Source organism: Anomaloglossus baeobatrachus, chromosome 8 (genome assembly GCF_048569485.1).
Source record: "Anomaloglossus baeobatrachus isolate aAnoBae1 chromosome 8, aAnoBae1.hap1, whole genome shotgun sequence".
Taxonomy (NCBI): domain Eukaryota; kingdom Metazoa; phylum Chordata; class Amphibia; order Anura; family Aromobatidae; genus Anomaloglossus; species Anomaloglossus baeobatrachus.
In genome coordinates, this window is record NC_134360.1 from 57,554,915 (window position 1) to 57,575,621 (window position 20,707).

Below are 20,707 nucleotides of genomic sequence, written 5' to 3' on the forward strand. Positions count from 1 at the left end.
AAAGAATTCTGTTCTTTGTCATCCGTTGTACAGCGTTGAACAGCGCATCAGTCACATGCGTCAAGCGACGCATGTGACTGATAGAAAACAACGGAAATGTGAACTTAGCCTTAGTGTGAAGCTTCAGAGCTGGAATCTCCCAGAATTCCCTACCTGTTCTGGAGATATGCAGTCTGGGATGTGTGGGTCTGTGCAGTCGTGTAATATAATTGACCCCACCCCCACCCCCCCATGCATGTACAGAGCTCAAAAAAACTGATAGATGACAATGTTGGGTTTTTTTTGTTTTTTTTTAAGATTTAACGTTTATTTTACAAAAAAAAGAAACTGATAAAGGCAGGTAGTCATCACCACATGAAGCCTCCATTAATTGGGCAATTTATTTTTTTTCCTTTTATATATATATATATTTATATATGTTTTAAAAAAATGACATGGGGCACGAGACCAAAGAAATAAATAGATATCTATAAACAAACATGTGAGTGGCGGTATAATAACCGTCCTGACACCACGCCGAGGTCCGCAAGCTCTCTGTTCCTGACACGCGGGAGCAGAAGGTTCATCACTCATCCGCGACAGGGAGGAGGTGTGATTGACAGGCGCCTCTCCTCTCTGATGTCACTATCCCTGGGTGAGATCCGCTACGCAGACATGGTATTTGGCAGATTTGAGCGAGATGTTACAACGTAGAGGAACGCGAGGCCGAATAATGACTGAACCTCAGTGTGGGCAATCCTGAGCATCTACTTACCTTCCAACTAGTGTTCTAAGAAGAGCTGCAGCAGTACGGGGGGCTTAACCGCAGTCTTTTTGCAGAAAGGACCGCCCTAACGTAGTGGCAATCGCCACAGTGCAGACTTTGAACCCTGCATCTTATTCTGTCTGTATTGTTTGTTTTAGGATTTAATTAGGACTTTACAGTCATTTGATCATTAACAATTCACCCCTTAAATTGGGGAAGAGAGTTACACCCAAATTTATTACCATAAGAGTGGATACATTCTGTAAAAATGGACAAGCTTCGGCACAGGACGTACCCCTGTACAAATTCCTATGTCGCCGTCCTCGCTCTTCAGCCAGTACTTTTTCTAAATTGGGGGTGAAGACCTCGGTGGCCTCAGTACTGCGCTTATCACTGACCCAGGCTGTTGTAGGTAACACAGTGATACATCCCCCTCACTTCTGCCATTCACAAAAACAGGGAGATGACTTGAAAAGTCTTGACTTTATAAAATTATTTTATATAAATAAGCCAAATGTGGACTCCAACATTGAAACTGTGACAGCCAGAAAGAACAGTGGTGGAAACATGAAGATCACAGGATGGACACATTACTGATCCGTAAATAATGGGAAATGAAAATAAAATTTACCAACTAGTCTGGAGTCTAAGCCTTGTGCAGAAATCCTGGCACATACATCCTCAGCTGATATCACTGAGGTTATTAATGGTCGTCTGGGGAAGGTTCTGCCGCTGAATGCGCTTGGGCAAATCATCAAGATCTGCTGCTGGCAGCTCCCGTCTCATCACCGACACAATGGCCCCCGATGTCTCCAACGTGTCCCAGGAGTCATTTTTTTTTTTAGCAAGGGCATTAAACAGCAGAATCTTGAATCTTCTCAGACGATTGTTAATAACACAGCCCCCCCAAAGGAAGACCACGAAACGTGCACGTCGGGGCACGTTACACTTTATGGGTGAGTGTGATTAGCCCTCTCTATATTTATGCTTGTAGTTGCGTGTAGTTGATTAATATTGATGCTCAGTGTTTCATTATTTTACGACTATTTACTATGCATTGTACTAATTGGGACCTACACTGCCATCCAGAAGGTACTGAATGGTACTGAGGACCTAATTTAGTGAAACATCTGTGTATATCTTTGTATAATAACAATAGGATGATATAGGCCTACCACTCATCTGATGGGTATCTCCGTTTAGTAGTGTTTTCAGGGACTCGCTTTTGTATAAAATATTGTATAAAATATTTTCAAATTTTTTTGCAATGAGGTTCTTACTAGCATTTATTATTGTATTTACTATGGCCTTGACCACTATAGTCCCTCTTTTTCTCCCTGCATAGTAGTTTATGAGTTTTGGGGTGTAGTTTTTGGCCTGTTTGCTAATATGGTCTTTTCATCTGCCTTGATTCGTGTTTGATTAATAACCTCAGTGATAGAAGCCGGGATGTCTGCACATGGCTCAGATTCCACTGGAGAAATCCTGAGGTTGTAATGATTCCATCATTTGCAGATCTTTGATGTCTTCGTCCTGAGCGCCTCATAATTCCACCATTTCTCCTTCTTGGTCTGATAATTGCAATGTTAAGAAGTGTAGTAAATGACACAAAGTACTAAGAAACTCAATTATCTTGGGATCTTCTACTGTCCCCTTCAGTACCCAGAATCAGTGGCTCCACTCCTGACTTGGGTTGGATATAGTAGAGAGTGACCAGTGCTGTGTATAAAGGGGACTGATGGTGCTTTTCCATAACTAAACCACATGAGTGGTCAGCAAGCACCTTTTTACACAGAACACATACAATGCAGTGGAGCCACTGAACCCAGGCCCTGGAGAGATATCAGAAGTTCGGGCCCCTGTGATCAGTGAGTATTACTGCATTGTGTCTTATTTACGGTTAATGCTTTAAATCGGACAAGGTGGAAGAACACAAGTCTCCTGGGAATGGCGCAGGCAGCAGCTATCGGGGTGTATGAGCGGCACATTTCCGTCCCTTTCCCCTCACCCCACCCCCTATATTACCACTGCACCCAAACCTCATGTCAGTTTCCGTACTTTATATCACGTGACCGAGCAAAAACGTACAATAAAAAAATAAGATTTAAAAGGAAATACAGTAAAATACCTGACGAACCGGAACGTATTAACCCCCCTCACTGCTGGGGGTGCATTTTACAACCTGTCGGACAAATCTGCAACTAATCTTAATGCGACAGAACTTCTCTAGAATGGACTTCCCATGATGTCTGATGAGTCACTGACTACACGCAGGCGAGTGGTGTGTCTGCACACGGACCCGACCCCTGGCGTAACGTTCTGACCCCTATATCAGAGCACACTCCCACTCTCAACGACGACCGCTCAGGGGTGCTGTTTTGGTGATGTCTGCCGTTCTGTGATGGTGTACGTGTGACTACCATGACCTCTCCCTGTGCAGGACGGCGTCCCAGACCATCCTGCGTGTTGTGCGGTTGTAGGAAAGCATTTAGGAAGTAAAGTTTCTCTGGAAGTCTGACAACCGACACTCATTTTATCACAGAGGTCGTTAGTCCTGGGGAGAGGGGAGGTGACCTCCATCCTGTCCTCTTCCCTGTGGAATGACAAGAATGATGAAACTGTGCTTGTTACCCCCGCAGCACTGATCAGGGCTCTGGAGCGGGTTCCCCCCACAACTGATGATCCAGCGTAGTGGAGTGGGGGGAGGCACAGTCTTCTGTCAATGCCTATTGGCACCAAGTCCTCACTTCCCTGTTACTTCCACTACGTCATCGTCTTTCCCATCCTCCTCGCTGGACTCCAGCTCTCCCTCGCCCAGAGGAAGGGAGCGGGATGCAGTCCCGGCAGCTGGAGGTTGGTAGCCGGGCTGTGAGGAGAGGTAGCTAGGGAAGGTTGAAGCTGCACTGTTAGTGGAGAGTCCTCGGTTCAGCATTGAAGATGGAAATGGGGCAAACATTCTTGTCTGAGCAGGCAATGACTGCGTGAAGGGCAAGGAGAAAGATGGGGGCAAAAGGTACGGGGGCACACTGGAGGAGGCTGAGGAGGTGCCTGAGGTGGGGGGCAGTAGAGGGTCAGGAACCATCGGTAGGCCTAGTTGAGGGTCCGATAGCAAGGAGGGAAGCTGAAAGTGGGAAGCACCACCACCTGCCCCCATATACACAGAGTTCGCTGCCCTCGATAAGCTGTGGTTCAGAGAGGAGGGATTGACGCCATAGCCTGCCAACCCAGGGAAAGGCAGCTGGCTGAAGGGGTGCCGCTTACTGGACGACCACTGGCTGGACTGGTCCGGCATCTCCTTGCGCTTTCTGGACTGTATTTTGGGCACCTGAATCACACCTTGAGGCTGAATGTTGGGGTTTGGGTGTTGCGGGTTACTGTGAGAGCTGCGTGGCACCCCGGCCTGTGCATACTGCTGCAGCTCGCTCAGAATCTCTGGGCTGTCTGGAGAAAGCGGCCGCGAAGGCTCCTCACGGTCTTGGGAAGGGGAACTAGATGTATGACGTCCGTTACTCACATAGGGTCCAGGCTGACCTTGGCCGGGGTTGTGTCCTTGGGCACCTATAGATGGAAACAGAGAAGATAAGATGATGTTCAATGTGGAAGAGGAGTGAAAGCTACAGAAGGGCTGGACGTCCACCACCGGGAATGACATGACAGCGTATTACCTAACTGCACCGAACGCCGCAGGTCAGAACTTTTCTGTTTGCTGCTTGACCTGATAGCGAATATCCGCCCGTCGCTGGTACGGATGTACGTTCCTACAATGATAAAAAGATCCAGCTACAACACACTGCACATCAGAAGTACTAAAAGTTCTGCAGCTTTTAAGAAACTGAATGACAAAGTTTGTTATCATTTTCAAGATCTCTCATTGGTGTCAGAAATATCACAAAGTTACTAAGGGTCTCCTGACCTTTTGTTCCCCGGATAACGTGAATGCTCTCGCCTGCACTGATTCGTGCCTGTACGTCCGTGGATGTGGTCATTCCAGGTATCACAATATCTACAAGAAAAAAAAAGAGATGATCACAAGAAGGACAAGGATTTCATCATACAAGCGGCCGCCACAGCAATCTGAGTAGCACACTTTAGTTTACCCATGAGACCACTGGCTATGGTGCCTACCTGTGGTGGTGACCACCTTCTGAACAAGGACCCCTGCCCTCTGAAGGTAGTTCACTGGGAAGTTAAAGGAAGGGACAGAGCCAGAACCATGGCCAACAGGCATGTGGCGGGGCATCATGGGGATCGGTGTGGACTGCAGAGGTCGGACACTGGCCACAGGCCTCTCATCAGTCTTCATCAATGGGCGCCTGTGATCAAAAACAATCACATTAACCTACAGATCTCCCAAATAACGTGCTGCCTCCCATCAGCTCCTGCTCCCTCACCAGTTCCTCTGGCTGAACGCTGGGATGTTTGCCAAGCTGTGGTCTGGTGCTGGGTAATACTGGGTATAGGACGGTCGGGTGTAGGGCACAGAAGCCCTCTTCTCCTCCTCATAGCTGCGCTTTGCTGCTTTCTTCTCAGCCAGTGTCAGTTTTTGTTCCTTACGATCCAGGAGAAGAGATTCGTGTTGAAAAGGATCCTACAGGACAGGGGAGAAGATGGTGATGGAACATACAGTCAATGTGAAGGTAAACCTAGGGACCGGTATTAGAGACCGATGGTGCTAGAGGAGGCTTGCCTTAGTAATGAGGTTAGGATACATCATACAAGCTTTCTGCAGCACAGTCTCATTGAATGTAGCAGGTTCCGGGTGCTGACGGGACAGATCTGGTTCCTCTTCTACAAAATGCAGAAGATTCTCCACCTCTCGCCGGGTGAAATTCACATCTGGGTTCAGATCATCGACCACACGATCTGAGAAGAGACGGCGGTGTTATAACCCGGATGCACATGACGCGGTGTATCCGCCCGCTCAGCCTCACACTCACCTGACATGCCCTGCTTGGTGATCTGCCGGTCGTATATCTTCCTCTCTAAGGTGAAGTCAGACACTAGACGATATATGTGACAAGGTTTCCGCTGACCGTATCTGTACACGCGACACACGGCCTGGGCATCATGACACGGGTTCCACGAAGCATCAAACACGACCACGCGGTTAGCACCTATCAGGTTGACACCCAGGCAGCCGGCACTGGAAGAAAACTGGTCAGCTCTTGACTGATGAAGAAATTGTAGCATTATCTGACAAAGCCCAACCATTCCCACACTCACCGCGTGGACAGCAAGAACAACCAGACATTCTCATTACCGGGATCATTAAACTGGTTTATTAACCGCTCCCTTTCTGAGGCCGAAGTGCTTCCATCCAACCCTTAAAGAAGAAGACAATGTAGAAAGCAATGAGTGAAGCTGGAAAAACAGAGGTCACATAAGAGGTTTCCTGACAATTTGGATCCTTACTAATAAACATCAAACGAAAGCACACACAAAAAATATATGATGCGGTTCCTACAGTCACCACTAGATGTCAGAGGAAGCTAAAAAAAAAAAAGTAGTCATGTATTAGTGCTTTTAGGACAAGTAAGCAAAGAGTTAATGACAGTGTGTATATCTCTGTGCTGCCTGAGCCAAGATAAGCGGCTCTCACACTTGACAGGAAACCAAGCAAAGAAAAGTCAGCGGACAAGGAAAAAGTGAGGGAGAAAGGTGATGTCACAGCACATAACCAGTGACGTAATTGCACAGCCCATTGTGAATTATCACGTATCCGCAGCATTCCTGTTTTCTCAGATATTTACTGCAGTAACACAATTATGTTTAAAGCCTCCTGTCCCTGGGCAGCACTCACTGTAGTAGTTGACGTTCCTGATCCAGGTGTTCCTGTCCTGACTCTCCTTTCCCGGGGTGAGTGGCATCGGTCTCTTCGATAAAAAATCTTCAATGATGGTAAGTGTAGACAAGCTCTGACTGGAGGAGAAAAGATATAAGAGGCTTAAGAATCACTGCACTGCCCCCAGGTATCACCCAGCAGTACTGCACTGCCCCCAGGTATCACCCAGCAGTACTGCACTGCCCCCAGGTATCACCCAGCAGCACTGCACTGCCCCCAGGTATCACCCAGCAGCACTGCACTGCCCCCAGGTATCACCCAGCAGTACTGCCCCCAGGTATCACCCAGCAGTACTGCACTGCCCCCAGGTATCACCCAGCAGCACTGCACTGCCCCCAGGTATCACCCAGCAGTACTGCACTGCCCCCAGGTATCACCCAGCAGTACTGCACTGCCCCCAGGTATCACCCAGCAGCACTGCACTGCCCCCAGGTATCACCCAGCAGTACTGCACTGCCCCCAGGTATCACCCAGCAGCACTGCACTGCCCCCAGGTATCACCCAGCAGTACTGCACTGCCCCCAGGTATCACCCAGCAGTACTGCACTGCCCCCAGGTATCACCCAGCAGCACTGCACTGCCCCCAGGTATCACCCAGCAGCACTGCACTGCCCCCAGGTATCACCCAGCAGTACTGCACTGCCCCCAGGTATCACCCAGCAGCACTGCACTGCCCCCAGGTATCACCCAGCAGTACTGCACTGCCCCCAGGTATCACCCAGCAGTACTGCACTGCCCCCAGGTATCACCCAGCAGTACTGCACTGCCCCCAGGTATCACCCAGCAGTACTGCACTGCCCCCAGGTATCACCCAGCAGTACTGCACTGCCCCCAGGTATCACCCAGCAGCACTGCACTGCCCCCAGGTATCACCCAGCAGCACTGCCCCCAGGTATCACCCAGCAGTACTGCCCCCAGGTATCACCCAGCAGTACTGCACTGCCCCCAGGTATCACCCAGCAGTACTGCACTGCCCCCAGGTATCACCCAGCAGCACTGCACTGCCCCCAGGTATCACCCAGCAGTACTGCACTGCCCCCAGGTATCACCCAGCAGCACTGCACTGCCCCCAGGTATCACCCAGCAGTACTGCACTGCCCCCAGGTATCACCCAGCAGTACTGCACTGCCCCCAGGTATCACCCAGCAGCACTGCACTGCCCCCAGGTATCACCCAGCAGCACTGCACTGCCCCCAGGTATCACCCAGCAGCACTGCACTGCCCCCAGGTATCACCCAGCAGCACTGCACTGCCCCCAGGTATCACCCAGCAGTACTGCACTGCCCCCAGGTATCACCCAGCAGTACTGCACTGCCCCCAGGTATCACCCAGCAGTACTGCACTGCCCCCAGGTATCACCCAGCAGTACTGCACTGCCCCCAGGTATCACCCAGCAGTACTGCACTGCCCCCAGGTATCACCCAGCAGCACTGCACTGCCCCCAGGTATCACCCAGCAGCACTGCCCCCAGGTATCACCCAGCAGTACTGCCCCCAGGTATCACCCAGCAGTACTGCACTGCCCCCAGGTATCACCCAGCAGTACTGCACTGCCCCCAGGTATCACCCAGCAGCACTGCACTGCCCCCAGGTATCACCCAGCAGCACTGCACTGCCCTCAGGTATCACCCAGCAGTACTGCACTGCCCCCAGGTATCACCCAGCAGTACTGCACTGCCCCCAGGTATCACCCAGCAGCATTTCACTGCCCCCAGGTATCACCCAGCAGCACTGCACTGCCCTCAGGTATCACCCAGCAGCACTGCACTGCCCTCAGGTATCACCCAGCAGCACTGCACTGCCTCCAGGTATCACCCAGCAGCACTGCACTGCCCCCAGGTATCACCCAGCAGTACTGCCCCCAGGTATCACCCAGCAGTACTGCACTGCCCCCAGGTATCACCCAGCAGCACTGCACTGCCCCCAGGTATCACCCAGCAGCACTACACCCCACCTCCCAGAATCACTGCACAGCCAGCAGGTGTCACCCAGCAACACTACACCCCACTTCCCAGAATGACCGTACTTCCCCCGAGTATCACCGAGCAAAACTAATCTACCTCCAGACTCACTGCACTGCCTGAGGTATCACCCAGCATCACTGCACCCCACCTCCCAGAATCATTGCACTGCCCCCAGGTATCACACACCATCACTGCACCCCACCTCCCACAATCATTGTACTGCCCCCACGTATCACCCAGCAGCACTGCACCCCACCTCCCAGAATCATTGAACTGCCCCCAGGTATCACACACCATCACTGCACCCCACCTCCCACAATCATTGTACTGCCCCCACGTATCACCCAGCAGCACTGCACCCCACCTCCCAGAATCATTGCACTGCCCCCAGGTATCACACACCATCACTGCACCCCACCTCCCACAATCATTGTACTGCCCCCACGTATCACCCAGCAGCACTGCACCCCACCTCCCAGAATCATTGCACTGCCCCCAGGTATCACACACCTGAACACCAGCGTCTTGTCTCCCAGTTTCATGCTTTCCTCAATGAGGTGAAATAGCAGGACCATCTTTGGGGAGTTTGGCAGTGAGCCAGTTTGGTAGTCACACAGAATTTCTTTGGCCTTTAAAGGACAGAAAGGAACAGAGTGTAAATGATCAGACAGCGGCTCACGGCTGATGTTAGGATTAGTGGGGTCCAGGGGGAATGTAGCATTGTAATAGAGTGAGATGGAGCAGCCCTCTGACATCCAGTACACAGGAGACGAGCAGGCGGGAGCGCCTCATACTCACCCATTCATAAGTAACCACTTGATTGGCTTTCTCCAGGCCGGGATTAAAGACCATGCCTTGCAGCAATTTGCTATTGGCGGCCTCTCCCATAAGGGCTCCTAATGCACCAGGTTCCACTTTGACTTTTGATCCCTGGGACTGGCATCGGGTGTTTGTTCCGAGATCATCAACATCCAAGTCCTGCTCATTGGACAAGTTCTCCTTCTGGAGAGCCTCGTACAAAACATCCGGATGATTCCAAATCTGGAAAGAGAAAACATTTACAGTCACATTTACTGTAGTGGGATTGGGGGGATGGAGATAAGTCTAAGGGTCCTGACTGGCACTATCATGGGGGGCAGTGTGCGGGTCAGGGGAATGACCATGGTGGTAATACTACTAGAGCCTACAGGTGCCGGTGTGAGGGTCAGGGTAGTCAAAACTGTATCAATACTACAAGACACTTGGGGTGTGGTGTGAGGGTCCGGATCATCAACACTGTTGTAACACAACCAGATTCCATAGTAGGCGTGTGATGTGTTACGGTGCAGACAATCACCATTGTAATAACACTACCAGAGCCCATGGAGAGCTATATGGTGGTCTGGCCTGTCACTCCTATATTAACAAGGCAAGACTCCATGGGAGGCAGTGTGAGGGTCTGGATTGTGACCTCTGTACTAACACTAGAAGACCCCATGGGGGCGGGCAGTAAGAGGGTCAGGAACATCACTATTGTGATAACAACAATACCAGACCCCACGGAGGCCAGTTTAAGGTTCAGATATGTCACCACTGTAGTAATACTACAAGACCCCATGTGGGGCACTGTGAGGGACCGGACCAACATCACTATACTAACAATACCAGATCCCACAGGAGGCAGTGTGAGGGTCCTGACCGACATAACTATAGTAACCCTACAGGGGGCAGCATGAGGTTCAGGGACGTCACCATTGTGGTAACAGCACTACCAGAACCCACAGGGGTCTGTGTAAGGGTCGGGGATGTCACCACTATGGTAACTCAACTAGAGCCCATGGGGACCAATGCAAAGGTTGGGGATGTAATCACTGTAGTAACACTACCAGAAACAACGGGGTCGGTGTGAGGTCCAGAGATATCACCATTGTAGTAATACTACCAGACCTCATGGGAGCCGTATGAGGGTGGGGAATGTCATTACTGTATTAACGCTACCAGACCTCACAGGGGCTATTATGAGGGTTGCGGACATCAGCACTATGGTAACTCAACCAGAACCCACAGGGACCAGTGTGAGGGTTGGCGATTTCCCCATTATGGTAACTTAACCAGAACCCACAGGGGGCGGTGTGAGGGTCGGGGATTTCACGACTGTGGTAACACTACCAGAGCCCACAGGGGCCGGTGTGAGGGTCGGGGATTTCACGATTGTGGTAACACTACCAGAGCCCACAGGGGCCGGTGTGAGGGTAGGGGATTTCACGATTGTGGTAACACTACCAGAGCCCACAGGGGGCGGTGTGAGGGTCGGGGATTTTACACTGTGGTAACACTACCAGAGCCCACAGGGGCTATTATGAGGGTTGCGGACATCAGCACTATGGTAACTCAACCAGAACCCACAGGGACCAGTGTGAGGGTTGGCGATTTCCCCATTATGGTAACTTAACCAGAACCCACAGGGGGCGGTGTGAGGGTCGGGGATTTCACGACTGTGGTAACACTACCAGAGCCCACAGGGGCCGGTGTGAGGGTCGGGGATTTCACGATTGTGGTAACACTACCAGAGCCCACAGGGGCCGGTGTGAGGGTAGGGGATTTCACGATTGTGGTAACACTACCAGAGCCCACAGGGGGCGGTGTGAGGGTCGGGGATTTTACACTGTGGTAACACTACCATAGCCGGCGCTCACCTTGCAGCACACACAGAAAGCTTTCAGCGGGTTGAGCCCGAGCCATCCACTATTCCCAGCATCCCGGAATCTGTTCATGAATTCTGTGTATAGGGCTCTCTGTATAGGGGACAGACGAACCAAGATCACATGTTCTTCTTTAGAGGGAAGCTGCGCCTTTAAAACAGTGTGCCCACGCCTAAACCATGCAGGTGAAAACAGAGAACACTAGCCTCAGAGCCCAGAACTGGACAATAGTAAAAAGCAGGTCACACAAAAGAATAGTGCGGCATTATTACACCATTATGCATGTCTGAAGCTGCCTAACATTAATCTGAGTATCCCACCTGTAATAAGTATAAAACCATGTTGGATTAGCAGAAAATGATCTGATCATCCGGTACAGGACAGAAGATGAGAGTGGAGGCACCTCATGTGTATGATGATACAAAAACGCCCATGAATTGCCCCCAGCATGTTCACATCCAACATACCAAGTGCCAGATTATCAGGTAAGTGAACACGTGTCAGCTATATATGTCTGATGGTTCAGAATGTGCAATAATTCAACAAGTCTTACGGATGCAGCATTATTGGGATTTTACTATACTTCTGCCTCTGTAGGTCACTTTAAACTCATAAAAGCAAATATCTGCCCCATCCTTACCTCTGCACAAAGCCTTCCAGCAAGCTGTGCAGAACGTGGCTGCGGTACCTCATCAGGCGTTTGTCCTGTGGCGTACTGTCGGTACATTGGCCATTAAGGATGGGCCTCTCAAACATGTTACTAAACTCTTGCCTGGTGCCCAGAAAGTCCGGTCGCACAAAGTCCACCATGCACCAGTACTCAATGAGGTTGTTCTGCAGGGGGTATCCTGTCAATACCACTCGCCGCCGGGACCGGATGTTCTTCAGGGCTTGGGATGTGCTGGCGTGACAGTTCTTTATACGATGGCCCTCATCACAAATGACCACGTCAGGTCCCGGCCTAGACAAAGCCTTTTCTATTCCTATGAACAAAGAGAAAAGGCTAGTAAAAAGTGCTGAACTAGGAATATATGTAGAGATGGGTCACAGCTGAGATCTCGCCATGTGGCTTCTTGCTGTATCACATCCAGAACACCCCAACCTTTTAGCATCTCTTGTTGACGATCCTCCTCGTCCAGGTCAATGATCACTGGCCCGGCTGCTTTCTTGCTCCTTTTCTTTCTACCCACAGTGAAGGATTTCTTGAGGGACAGGAGCCGATACATCTCATACCCCATTAACAGGACGCCTCCATCTGCTACCCAGTCATTCACAACCTTGGCTCGAGCAGCTGTTGTTCTAGAGGAAATCAGGAATAATGAAACTGCATGATCCAACCCCGTGGCATTCACATACCCAGGGTTGGTAGGATCCAACCCAGTGGCATTCATATACTCAGGGAGGGTGGTGTTTAGCCCCGGGTACCCATATAATCAGGATTGGTGGGTTCTAACCCCAGGGCCCTCACAATCAGGACTTGTGGGATCTACCACCAAGGCACCCACATTTCCAGGATTGGTGGGGTCCAACGCCAGGGCAACCACATAATCAGGATGGTGGAGTCCAACCCGAGGGCATACACAATCAGGACTGGTGGGGTCCAATCCCAGGCCACCTACATAAAAAGGACTGGTGGGGTCCAACTCTGGGCACCCACATAATCAGGAATGGTAAGGTGCAATCACAAGGTACCCACTTAACCAGGATTGGTGGAGTCGAACCCCAGAGTACCTACAATCAGGACTGGTGGGGTCCAACCCCAGGGCACTGACATAATCAGGAATTGTGGGGTCCAACCACGGGGCATCTACATATACAGAACTTGTTGGGATTCAGCCCCAGGGCACCCAAATATTCAGGTGGCATTTAACCCCAGAGGGCCACCATATACCGAGGACCAGGGAAGTTGCCAGCAGGTTCAGTCCATATACCATGCAAGTTCACAGTGGAAGAAATCTTGTAGCTTCCCCCACACACAGAGAAGATACTTACTTGTGCTCATCATTAAGCGTATGAACCTTGAATGATCGTGGCAGCATAAACTCAGAGTTGTGGTCAGGAGGTAACGACTCAGGAGCAGGAAGCCACATATTAAACTCTGCTAGCCAATTCTGCAGAGTGTTCACCTGACAAGAGAAATTACCAGCAGATGTGACCCAACATCAAGAAATCACAAAGCTAGCACTGCAGGGCCCTCCTATATGTAAGTAAAGCATTCATGTAATGGGTATATTCACCTGTACATAGTGACTGCACCAGCAGAATAGTGAGTGCAGCTCTGGAGTATAATACAGGATGTAACTGAAGATCAGTACAGGATAGGTAATGTAATGTATGTATACAGTGATGTTGGCTATTAAATCATATCTCTACCTTGTACAAGAATATAAGATTTGATTCTGGTCCTCTCTAGATCTAGAACAATACAATGTATTCAGGTATATGTATAAGTTCTAGATTTCACAAATCTCATGACTACTTTACTGGCTGTGATGCAAATATCAGTAAAAATGCAGCAGAATATTGTACTTTCCACAGCTTTGCAATATGTGGTTACCCAGATATTGAAACACAACAGGTCCTCACCGGTACAATTGCCAACACGGTCTTGGCCGAGGTGTGCTGGAAGAGAACGTCCAGGAAGGAGATGACCTGGAGGGTCTTGCCCAATCCCATGCTGTGCGCCAGGATGCAGCCAAAACCGCTGCTGCCGGAAAATCTCTCCAGAGACTCCACAAGGTTATCATACAGAAAGCGGATGCCCCCAATCTGATCAGGAGACAATGGCAGAATATTGGGGTAGGAAATTTCGTGGGGTACACATTGGAAGCGGATCTGAGATGTGATACAGTGCACTCACCTGATGTGGTTTGACGGCTGCAGCTAATTGTGGTGCCAGGAAAATGTCCTTCTCATTGGGCGGGTGGTTAATATTGACAAGGACCCGTCCAAAGGCATCCGGCAGGTTCAAAGTGTCGTTGACATGGGAGCCGCTGTTCTCACCACCAAGATCACCATCATCGACCTCATTAGTGGGGTCGCCAGAGTCCACGATCTGCAGAGACTCCTCTTCCCCCGAGCTCAGCTCGATCACCTCTGTAATGGAATAGAAAAGAGGAAGAATGAGTAAAAGTAATGGGAGCTGAGGTCAGACACGGACCAAACACTGATGAAAAATGTCTGAATGAGGCCTTACACCCCACATTGCCCCGCAAAGCACGGTCTTACCAGCTAGAACTTTCCTCTGGGACTCGTCCTCGCTGTCCCCGCTGCTGCTGTCCAGGCAGATAATCTCCTGGTTCCCCACAATTTGTGACAATTGTGACACTTCTGCCGTCCCCAGGTCGATCTCTTCTATAAAGAAAATTACAGATCACTCCGTTGTTGGTTCTGACTCTACCCTCCCCCATGCCCCGATCATCCCCAGGTACTCGTACCGCTGAGGAAATCTGGCAGGGTAGGGATCAGTGGTACAGGGTAATCCTTCCTCTGCTGCTCCAGACGTTTCCGTCTTTCCAGCTCCTCCTGTTGTGCGGTCTTGGTCACAGCTTCCAATTGATCTTCACGGAGCAGCTTCCTGCGTCCCAATGAGACAAACGTCAGTAATCAGATCTTCATACGTAGGAGGATCAGAGCGGCACAGAACCTCTCCAGAACCACATCATGTTCATATAGACGGGCGTACTGCAGACCCATAAATAGGAGCATAGTTCTAAAACTCCAACACCAATACTATAGGAGATCTGTGAGATCAGACCCATACCTTGAGCTATGCAATCAGATCCGCTTCCCTGCGCAATGAGGGGAGACCCACCCCCGCACTAAGATCAAACCCACCCCCCAGGCTGTGCGATAAGACCTGCCCCCTACACTATGTCATAAGATACGCTCCCTACGACGCTATGAGGATAGACCCTCTATGCTGATACATCAGAGCTGCTCTCTGGACTATGCCATCAGACACAACCCTGCACTATGAGCTCAAACCCGTCCCTTGCATTATGTGATCCGCTCTCTATGACGCTATGAGGTTAGACCCAACCCCCTCGGTCTGTGACATCAGACCCGCCCCCTGTACTATCCTATAAGAACCGCCCCCTGCACTATGAGGTCAGACCCACCCCCGCAGTAAGATCAAACCTACCCACGGGCTGTGAGATCAGACCCACTCCTTATGCTATGAGGTTAGACCTAACCCCCTAGGTCTGTGACATAAGACCTGCCCCCTGCACTATGCTATCAGACCCATCCCCTGCACCATAAGGTCAGACCCATCCCCTGCATTATAAGATCAGACCCACCCCTTGCGTTGTAACGTGAGACCTGCCCAAAGCTCCATGCGGTCAGACATGACCCCTGTACTGAGGTCAGACTTACCCCCTGTAGTATGGGATCAGATCCGCTCCTTATGCTATGAGTTTAGACCCAAGTCCCTCGGTCTGGGTCATCAGATCTGCCCCTTTAACAACACGATCAGACCTCCCCCTTGCACTATGCGATCAGAACTGCCTTTGCTTTGCTTTACTTTCAGACTCACTCCCTGTATTTTAATGTAAGACCCACCCCCTGGACTACATGATCACACTCACCCCCTGGACTACATGATCACACTCACCCCCCTGGACTACATGATCACACTCACCCCCTGGACTATGCAATCAGGCCGGACCCTGCACTATGCAATTAGACTCCCTCCATCACTATGCGATCAGACCATCCCGCTGCTTTCTGCAATTAGACACTGGAGTCAGACCCGCCCCCACACTGTAGTCAGACCCGCCCCCACACTGTAGTCAGACCCGCCCCCACACTTTAGTCAGACCCGCTCCCACACAAAGATCAGAGCCTTCCCCCCCCACATGGGTATCAGAGCCTCCCCCCCCCCCCACATGGAGATCAGAGCCTTCCCCCCCCCACATGGAGATCAGAGCCTTCCCCCCCCACAGGGAGATCAGAGCCTTCCCCCCCCACATAGAGATCAGAGCCTTCCCCCCCACATGGAGATCAGAGCCTTCCCCCCCCACAGGGAGATCAGAGCCTTCCCCCCCCACATAGAGATCAGAGCCTTCCCCCCCACATGGAGATCAGAGCCTTCCCCCCCACATGGAGATCAGAGCCTTCCCCCCCACATAGAGATCAGAGCCTTCCCCCCCCACATGGAGATCAGAGCCTTCCCCCCCACATGGAGATCAGAGCCTTCCCCCCCACATGGAGATCAGAGCCTTCCCCCCCACATGGAGATCAGAGACTTCCCCCCCACATGGAGATCACAGCCTTCTCCCCCACATGGAGATCACAGCCTCCCCCCACATGGAGATCACAGCCTCCCCCCACATGGAGATCACAGCCTCCCCCCCACATGGAGATCACAGCCTCCCCCCACATGGAGATCACAGCCTCCCCCCACATGGAGATCACAGCCTCCCCCCACATGGAGATCACAGCCTCCCCCCACATGGAGATCACAGCCTCCCCCCACATGGAGATCACAGCCTCCCCCCACATGGAGATCACAGCCTCCCCCCACATGGAGATCACAGCCTCCCCCCACATGGAGATCACAGCCTCCCCCCACATGGAGATCACAGCCTCCCCCCACATGGAGATCACGGCCTCCCCCCACATGGAGATCACGGCCTCCCCCCACATGGAGATCACAGCCTCCCCCCACATGGAGATCAGAGCCTCCCCCCCACATGGAGATCAGAGCCTTCCCCCCCCCACATGGAGATCACAGCCTCCCCCCCACATGGAGATCACAGCCTCCCCCCCACATGGAGATCAGAGCCTTCTCCCCCACATGGAGATCACAGCCTCCCCCCACATGGAGATCACAGCCTCCCCCCACATGGAGATCACAGCCTCCCCCCCACATGGAGATCACAGCCTCCCCCCACATGGAGATCACAGCCTCCCCCCACATGGAGATCAGAGCCTCCCCCCCACATGGAGATCAGAGCCTTCCCCCCCCCACATGGAGATCAGAGCCTTCCCCCACATGGAGATCACAGCCTCCCCCCCACATGGAGATCACGGCCTCCCCCCACATGGAGATCACAGCCTCCCCCCACATGGAGATCAGAGCCTCCCCCCCACATGGAGATCAGAGCCTCCCCCCCCCCACATGGAGATCAGAGCCTTCCCCCACATGGAGATCACAGCCTCCCCCCACATGGAGATCACGGCCTCCCCCCACATGGAGATCACAGCCTCCCCCCACATGGAGATCAGAGCCTCCCCCCCACATGGAGATCAGAGCCTTCCCCCCCCCCCACATGGAGATCACAGCCTCCCCCCCACATGGAGATCACAGCCTCCCCCCCACATGGAGATCAGAGCCTTCTCCCCCACATGGAGATCACAGCCTCCCCCCACATGGAGATCACAGCCTCCCCCCACATGGAGATCACAGCCTCCCCCCCACATGGAGATCACAGCCTCCCCCCACATGGAGATCACAGCCTCCCCCCACATGGAGATCACAGCCTCCCCCCACATGGAGATCACAGCCTCCCCCCACATGGAGATCACAGCCTCCCCCCACATGGAGATCACAGCCTGCCCTGTCCCCACTGAGGGCAGAACCGCACATCCTCACCTGATGTTCCTCCTCAGGTTTGCCGGCTTCTGTGCTCGTTTCTTCTGGGCGTCCTCATTTGATATCGTCTTCTCCCCTTTTTCATTCTGCCCTGAGGTAGATGAGCATTTCCTTTCATCCTCGCCACCGGAGCCATGCTCAGAATTTTCTGCACCAAGTGCAGCGCTCTTAGACTTTCCTGCAAAAAGGAAATAAATCAGAGTTTTCTCACAATAAGTGAATATTTGGGCAGCATCCACCAGGGGGCGCTCAGGAGGGAGCGGAGGACACATTTATCAGTGGGATAGATGGGAGCAATATAACGATGTATACAGTGAGTGCCCGGCATACAGTCCGTAGACCCCTTGACACCGACAGGTTCTTTTCCGCCAGGATCTATCTGGCTGGCACTGACCCCAGCAGCCGCCCCATAATATATAGGTGATCTGTATCTGCTTACTTATCACCATCTGTATCCTGCGCTGACAGGGTCCAGCACCTCCAACACGAAAACTGAGGAGTGAGCACAATGCCCGTGGGAGGAGGCTCTGTGTCACCGGTAAGGGATCTGGACAATAAGGGGTTACACAGCTGAATATTTGGCCTCCTGTTATGTAAGCGGGTTAATCTGCCGGGTGTTACATAAAGAGGCCACAATGTTATATAATGCTGCAAAGAGCAAACAGCGCGGACCCCAGGGTACAGACCACGGAGGGCGAGTACAGGCCACAAGAACAGGCTTCGCACAGACTTCCAAAAGTGGGAACAGACCCCACAGTGTAAACCCCAAGCACAGAACCAGCACACAGGTTGGTCACAGACCAAGCAAGATGGGCACAAACCCTCAGCACAGACCCTTGGCACGGTCTCCGTAGGGTGGGCACAACTCTCAAAAACAGTCCCCACAAGGTGGGCACAGACCCCGGATGCAGTCAACCGTAAGGTGGGCACAGACCCCAGGAGCAGTCAACCGCAAGGTGGGCACAGACCCCAGGTGCAGTCCCCTGCAAGCTGGGCACAGGCCTCAGGTGCAGTCCCCGCAAGCTGGGCACAGTCCAGAGGTGCAGTCCCTGCAAGGTGGGCACAGGCCACAGGTGTAGTCCCAGCAAGGTGGGCACAGGCCACAGGTGCAGTCCCTGCAAGGTGGGCACAGGCCACAGGTGTAGTCCCCGCAAGGTGGGCACAGGCCACAGGTGCAGTCCCCGCAGGGTGGGCAGACCCCAGGTGCAGTCCTAGCAGGGTGGGCAGACCCCAGGTGCAGTCTCCGCAGGGTGGGCAGACCCCAGGTGCAGTCCCCGCAGGGTGGGCAGACCCCAGGTGCAGTCCCCGCAGGGTGGGCAGACCCCAGGTGCAGTCCCCGCAGGGTGGGCAGACCCCAGGTGCAGTCCCTGCAGGGTTGGCACACGAATTATAAGTAATAAAAATAGCAATATGGTGAATGATTCCGGCGCCTCGTAGCTCCATACGACAAGCACCAGAATGCACTTATGTCAGATGTTGGTGCATTATAAGCCACAGCACGCTCTTATGTCATAGCTGACAAGGTGGCAGTAAACTACAAGTCCCAGCATGCCACTCAGTAAAAAACAGGAAACGAGTGAGGGTTTTTTTGAACTACAACATCCAGCATGCAGTGTCAGTACAGAGGTTATTGCTAACAGTGACTACTTCGGATCTGGGGGACTACACCCTCCAGCATGCCCTAGCAGGACACCCGCAACTCTGGCACTCCTGGACCTGGGGATTATTACATGCAAATAGGGCAGAATAAGAGACATCATATTCATAGCCCCACATTCTGGTGAACTACAACCTCCAGCATGTCCTACAGCGTCTTATCCACCAGCTCCATCCCTTATCGGACTACAAGCTCCAGAATAATAGACACAACTGACAAGTGGAGTCTGTGGCTTCAGCAGTGACCTGGGTCGTGATAGAGACCCCTATATGAGGAGCCCAGGGACCCCGCTGCTGGTCACTACACAACATCTCACCTATGGCGACATCTGCTCTTTTATTAGGTGAATGATGTCCGGGGCCGGCAGCCGCTTATCACAGTCACCCACAAACTTCTCTGTATGCAATGAACAAAGCTATGAAGAGGGATATACCTGCATGGCTAGCCGGAGGGCGCCCTCATAATACCCGGGCCGCCGGCTCCCTGCACTTATGTGAGCAGTACCAGGCCACATGGAGGGGGCAGCAGGGAGGATCACAGCGGACAACGCGCGCCATTCATCTCCAGCGAGCGATGACTGCACCTGGAGGAGCCCCCGGGACAGACTCGCCCACCGCTCTTACCTAACCCCGCAGCCTGGGGCGCACTACACCGACAACACTCACACAGATGTAGCAGAGCTGAGCATGTCATTGACTTGTACACTGCAAGTGATTACTCACAGTGCCAGGTAACACCACACACAGCACATTGTGCGAAACCACAAAAAGTCAACAGATGAGTCTGTAACATACAACAGAGATCAAGGGGGCCACGGAAGTTACTGCACCTCATCCCACTGATCACCAAGACAGTCACTCTCTGTTATCAGCCACTTCAGGCTGGGGAGAAGCTAAAGGATTGTAGCTACTTCTCCCCAGTAATGGCTGATAACAGAAAGAAATAGATTGTAGTCACCTGTCATACGATCTACTCCAGTCAGTAATAACTGATAACAGGGAGTAATAGATTATATTCACCTGTCCTACAGTTGCCTCTCCTCTGTAGTGGCAGATAACAGGGAGTACTAGATTGTAGTAACTTGCCCTACAGTCGCCTTCCTTCAATAATGGCAGATAAGAATACATTGTAGTCACCTGTGCCCAGTAATTGATGAAAACAGGGAGTAATAGATTGTAGTCACCTGTCCTACAGTCACCTGTGCCCAGTAATGGCCGATAA

At 52.0% G+C, this 20,707-nt stretch overlaps 1 protein-coding gene across 2 annotated transcripts in view; it reads right to left on the bottom strand.

The window, feature by feature from the left end:
- Positions 1-309: 309 nt before the first annotated feature.
- Positions 310-20,707, bottom strand: part of RAD54L2 (RAD54 like 2) — a 34,398-nt gene continuing 14,000 nt past the window's right edge. The window contains exons 3-22 of one of the 2 annotated variants that reach the window (XM_075321665.1): positions 17,830-18,007; positions 14,669-14,808; positions 14,460-14,582; positions 14,092-14,327; positions 13,818-14,000; positions 13,224-13,357; positions 12,334-12,530; positions 11,872-12,214; positions 11,226-11,403; positions 9,349-9,591; positions 9,061-9,179; positions 6,546-6,664; positions 5,969-6,068; positions 5,683-5,888; positions 5,433-5,608; positions 5,137-5,333; positions 4,871-5,058; positions 4,659-4,748; positions 4,411-4,503; positions 310-4,303 (exon numbers count right to left, since the gene is read on the bottom strand). In XM_075321665.1, the coding sequence (XP_075177780.1) occupies positions 3,489-4,303; positions 4,411-4,503; positions 4,659-4,748; positions 4,871-5,058; positions 5,137-5,333; positions 5,433-5,608; positions 5,683-5,888; positions 5,969-6,068; positions 6,546-6,664; positions 9,061-9,179; positions 9,349-9,591; positions 11,226-11,403; positions 11,872-12,214; positions 12,334-12,530; positions 13,224-13,357; positions 13,818-14,000; positions 14,092-14,327; positions 14,460-14,582; positions 14,669-14,808; positions 17,830-18,007 (4,058 nt within the window). In that variant the 3' untranslated portion in view covers positions 310-3,488. Of the gene's footprint in view, positions 4,304-4,410; positions 4,504-4,658; positions 4,749-4,870; positions 5,059-5,136; positions 5,334-5,432; positions 5,609-5,682; positions 5,889-5,968; positions 6,069-6,545; positions 6,665-9,060; positions 9,180-9,348; positions 9,592-11,225; positions 11,404-11,871; positions 12,215-12,333; positions 12,531-13,223; positions 13,358-13,817; positions 14,001-14,091; positions 14,328-14,459; positions 14,586-14,668; positions 14,809-17,829; positions 18,008-20,707 lie in introns of both variants that reach the window. The other variant, XM_075321664.1, reaches the window with a different exon arrangement.